The sequence below is a fragment of the Orcinus orca genome, chromosome 5, assembly GCF_937001465.1.
Source record: "Orcinus orca chromosome 5, mOrcOrc1.1, whole genome shotgun sequence".
Classification (NCBI taxonomy): Eukaryota; Metazoa; Chordata; class Mammalia; order Artiodactyla; family Delphinidae; genus Orcinus; species Orcinus orca.
In genome coordinates, this window is record NC_064563.1 from 135,278,651 (window position 1) to 135,282,920 (window position 4,270).

Here is a 4,270-nt window from a genome sequence, read left to right on the forward strand (position 1 = left end):
ACTGATGAACATAGATGCAAAAGTCCTCAATAAAATACTAGCAAACAGAACCCAACAACACATTAAAAGGATCATGCACCAAGATCAAGTGGGGTTTATTCCAGGAATGCAAGGATTCTCCAATATACGCAAATTAATAAATGCGATACACCATTTTAACAAACTGAAGGAGAAAAACCTTATGGTTATCTCAATAGATGCAGAGAAAGCTTTCAACAAAATTCAACACCCATTTATGATAAAAACCCTGCCGAAAGTAGGCATAGAGGGAACTTTCCTCAACATAATAAAGGCCATAGATGACAAACCAACAGCCAACATTGTCCTCAATGTTGAAAACCTGAAACCGTTTCCACTAAGATCAAGAACAAGCCAAGGTGGCCCACTCTCACCACTCTTATTCAACATAGTTATGGAAGTTTTAGCCACAGCAATCAGAGAAGAAAACTGGACAGGTACATGTAAAAGTATGAAATTAGATAACTCCCTAACACCATACACAAAAATAAGCTCAAAATGGATTAAAGACCTAAATGTAAGGCCAAAAACTATCAAAATCTTAGAGGAAAACATAGGCAGAACACTCTATGACATAAATCACAGCAAGATCCTTTTTGAGACACCTCCTAGAGAAATCAAAATAAAAACAAAAATAAACAAATGGGACCTAATGAAACTTCAAATCTTTTGCACAGCAAAGGAAGCCATAAACAAGACCAAAAGCAACCCTCAGAATGGGAGAAAATATTTACAAATGAAGCAACTGACAAAAGATTAATCTCCATAATTTACAAGCAGCTCATGCAGCTCAATAACAAAAAAGCAAACAACCCAATCCAAAAATGGACAGAAGACCTAAATAGACATTTCTCCAAAGAAGATATACAGACTGCCAACAAACACATGAAAAAATCATTACTCAACATCATTAATCATTAGAGAAATGCAAATCAAAACTACAGTGAGATATCATCTCACACCAGTCAGAATGGCCATCATCAAAAAATCTAGAAACAATAAATGCTGGAGAGGGTGTGGAGAAAAGGGAACACTCTTGCACTGCTGGTGGGAATGTGAATTGGTACAGCTACTATGCAGAGCAGTATGGAGGTTCCTTAAAAAACTACAAATAGAACTACCATATGACCCAGCAATCCCACTACTGGGCACATACCCTGAGTAAACCATAATTCAAAAAGAGTCATGTACCAAAATGTTCATTGCAGCTCTATTTACAATAGCCAGGAGATAGAAACAGCCTAAGTGTCCGTCATCAGATGAATGGATAAAGAAGATGTGGCACATATATACAATGGAATATTACTCAGCCATATAAAGAAATGAAATTGAGCTATTTGTAATGTAGTGGATGGACCTAGAGTCTGTCATGCAGAGTGAAGTAAGTCAGAAAGAGAAAGACAAATACCATATGCTAACACATATATATGGAATTTAAGAAAAAAAAAATGTCATGAAGAGCCTAGGGGTAATACAGGAATAAAGACACAGATCTACTAGAGAATGGACTTGAGGATATGGGGAGGGGAAAGGGTAAGCTGTGACAAAGCGGGAGAGTGGCATGGACATATATACACTACCAAACGTAAAATAGATAGCTAGTGGGAAGCAGCCACATAGCACAGGGAGATCAGCTCGGTGCTTTGTGACCACCTAGATCGATGGGATAGGGCGGGTGGGAGAGAGGGAGATGCAAGAGGGAAGAGATATGGGGATATATGTATAACTGATTCACTTTGTTATAAAGCAGAAACTAACACACCATTGTAAAGCAATTATATGCCAATAAAGATGTAAAAAAACAAAAAAAAAAGGTGGGGAAGGACCCCAGGGCCATCCAGATGTGTCTCTCAAGTAACTATAAAAGCTCTAATATAATAAACTACACCTTAAATAAAGTATGCTTTTAAAATAAAATAAATTTTTTAAAAAGTCGGTAATTACCTGGGGTGAATGCTATGTTAATTCACTTGATTTTGGTAATCATTTCACAATGTATGTACATATCAAACATCCTGTTGTACACCTTAAATATATAAAAATTTTTTTGTCAATTATACCTCAATTAAACTGGGGAAAAAAATTTATTTCTGAATCATACCTCAGATGATTGGCGTGAGGCCCAAGAATTTACATTTTAAGCCACCTGCCCAGGTGATGCTCCTGCATACCATAACTTCAGAAACACTGACTTAGATGTTCTCTGTGGTCTCTTCAAGCACAAATTTTTTATAACTCAGTCATCATTCTAGAACAGTCATACAGTTTCTAACCTCAATATGACCCTCTAATTTGTGAAAAAAAAAAAAAACCCTTTTCTTATGCTATTCTAACCTGCATGTTTGGTTAAGTTACAGTTCTCAGCATGCATCAACCTGCGGCTGCTAGAAAGTTTCAAACTGGATATTTTACTGGTTATAACGATAGTCTACTGGAAAATAATCTACTAAGTCAATTCTTAAACAAGTTGCCTTTTGAATTTTTTTTAAACAGATATTTGTTGGATGAAATATGGTGCAGAAAATACTGTTTTCTAAAATGATTTCTCCAAATAGCCTTTACATTTATAACTAAGGCGAAAACTGTGCAGCATGCCACATGCAGACACTCAATAGAAGAGCAGAGTTAAGCCAAATCCTGCTGTCACCAAGAATATTTGTACCCTACATAAAATGTTTTCAACAAGAGGATTGAGACATTATTGACTTGGCTTATAAAAAGAATACTCTTCTCTCTAAAAGAACACAGAGAAAGGCTGAGATATCTTCATGTCTATGAAAAGGGGCTCTTTTAAGAGTAAAATTCACTACCTGGTATTGATTCTACAAAGATTAAGAAGCTTTACCTCGTTGTTTCTAAACTGGTGCTTCTAAGCTGTAAAGTAGATACTGTAGGTGGTTTGAGATAAGGGATTTATCCTTCCCCTAAAAGACTCTCAGACTCCTAAAATACATCTCTAGCTATTCTAGATGCCCCAGAATCCTTAAATAGGGGACATAGCATTTTATTCTACAATCCTTAGTCCCTGGGAGAAGAAACATAGTGGGTTTCCTTTGCACTAATACAGAAATAAGTGAAATCGGCCACCAATGTTCCGTTCTCTTGCAGAGGAGCAGAAGTGGTGAGACGGTACAGCAAGCACTGAATGGTGTGCCATTGGCACCAGAATTGGAGGTGGATGTCACAGAGTTAAAGGAAGGTTAAGATAGAAATTTTTTTTAATCATAAGCAAACCCCTCTTGCCTGCTTATCACAAAAGATCAAGGATTATTTGCTTTCTCACTGCTTCTAACACGCACATGAGAAAAATAAATCCACTTCCCTCCCCACTCAATGTACCAAAAAATATGCCCTCCAAATGTACCCACCAAAAAAGGAATGTACCCACCAAAAAAGAAAACTCCTCTCAGGTGGGAATATTATGATGGTTGAGACAAGTTTATTGAGAATTTGACAGACACTTCCACAACTTGATGATGACAAACATCATGAGCTTGGTGAAAAATTCAAAAGTAATACATGTTTGGGTGTCAAGTTTCTGCAAATGTCCCCACAAACATCATCCAGGGAAGGCAGCTGGAGGCATCAAGTGGCTTCTCATTTTCTTCCCTTGAGACTCTGGTGCTAGGTCTGAAAAACAGTGACTGGGAGGTTAATGAGCACATGAGGACCTGGAATTATTCCTCTCAGCCTTGGGAGAGAAAGTTCCATGCCTCGGGTATTTCAGAAAATCAATAGAGAGCAAATGGCCAGAATCTTCTGTAGTCGAAAGCCCCACACCCATTGTAGCCATAGCCAAAACCATAGCCCACTGGGGAGTGGGTGCTGACGTAGCCACAGCCAACACTATACCCCAGGGGGTAGCTGTAGCTGGCCCAGTAGCATCCTGGGAAGACAGTGCTGGAGAAGTTGTTATAGCACATGGTGTCTGGAGTTGGGGGCCTAGATAGCAGTGGAATGCGTTTCCTCAGTATGATGGATTCCCTTCTCTCCATCCTTCTTTATATACCCTGGCTGTGGGGTGTGGCGAAAAACACAAGGGGTCATTTTCATTGACACCTGTTTGCTTCACAAATAGTTTGTTTTGCTTGCTTAAGACATCTTTACACTTGCTTAAGAAATTTCTCATGTGATAGAACACAGGGGCAGGATTCCTTCAAATAAATTGTGTCCCTTCATTTAAAATACACATTGCAGAGACTTCAAAGCACTGGGTCTTGTAGGTCCTAGATACAAGCCTCTGTGAGCAGGC

General features: G+C 38.5%; 1 protein-coding gene across 1 annotated transcript; it reads right to left on the minus strand.

Annotated features, from left to right (window-relative positions):
* Positions 1-3,749: 3,749 nt before the first annotated feature.
* Positions 3,750-4,013, minus strand: LOC117199321 (keratin-associated protein 8-1). Its single transcript, XM_033418560.1, has one exon. It carries the CDS (start codon positions 4,011-4,013, stop codon positions 3,750-3,752), a length of 264 nt encoding a protein of 87 aa, XP_033274451.1.
* Between the last annotated feature and the right edge of the window lie 257 nt (positions 4,014-4,270).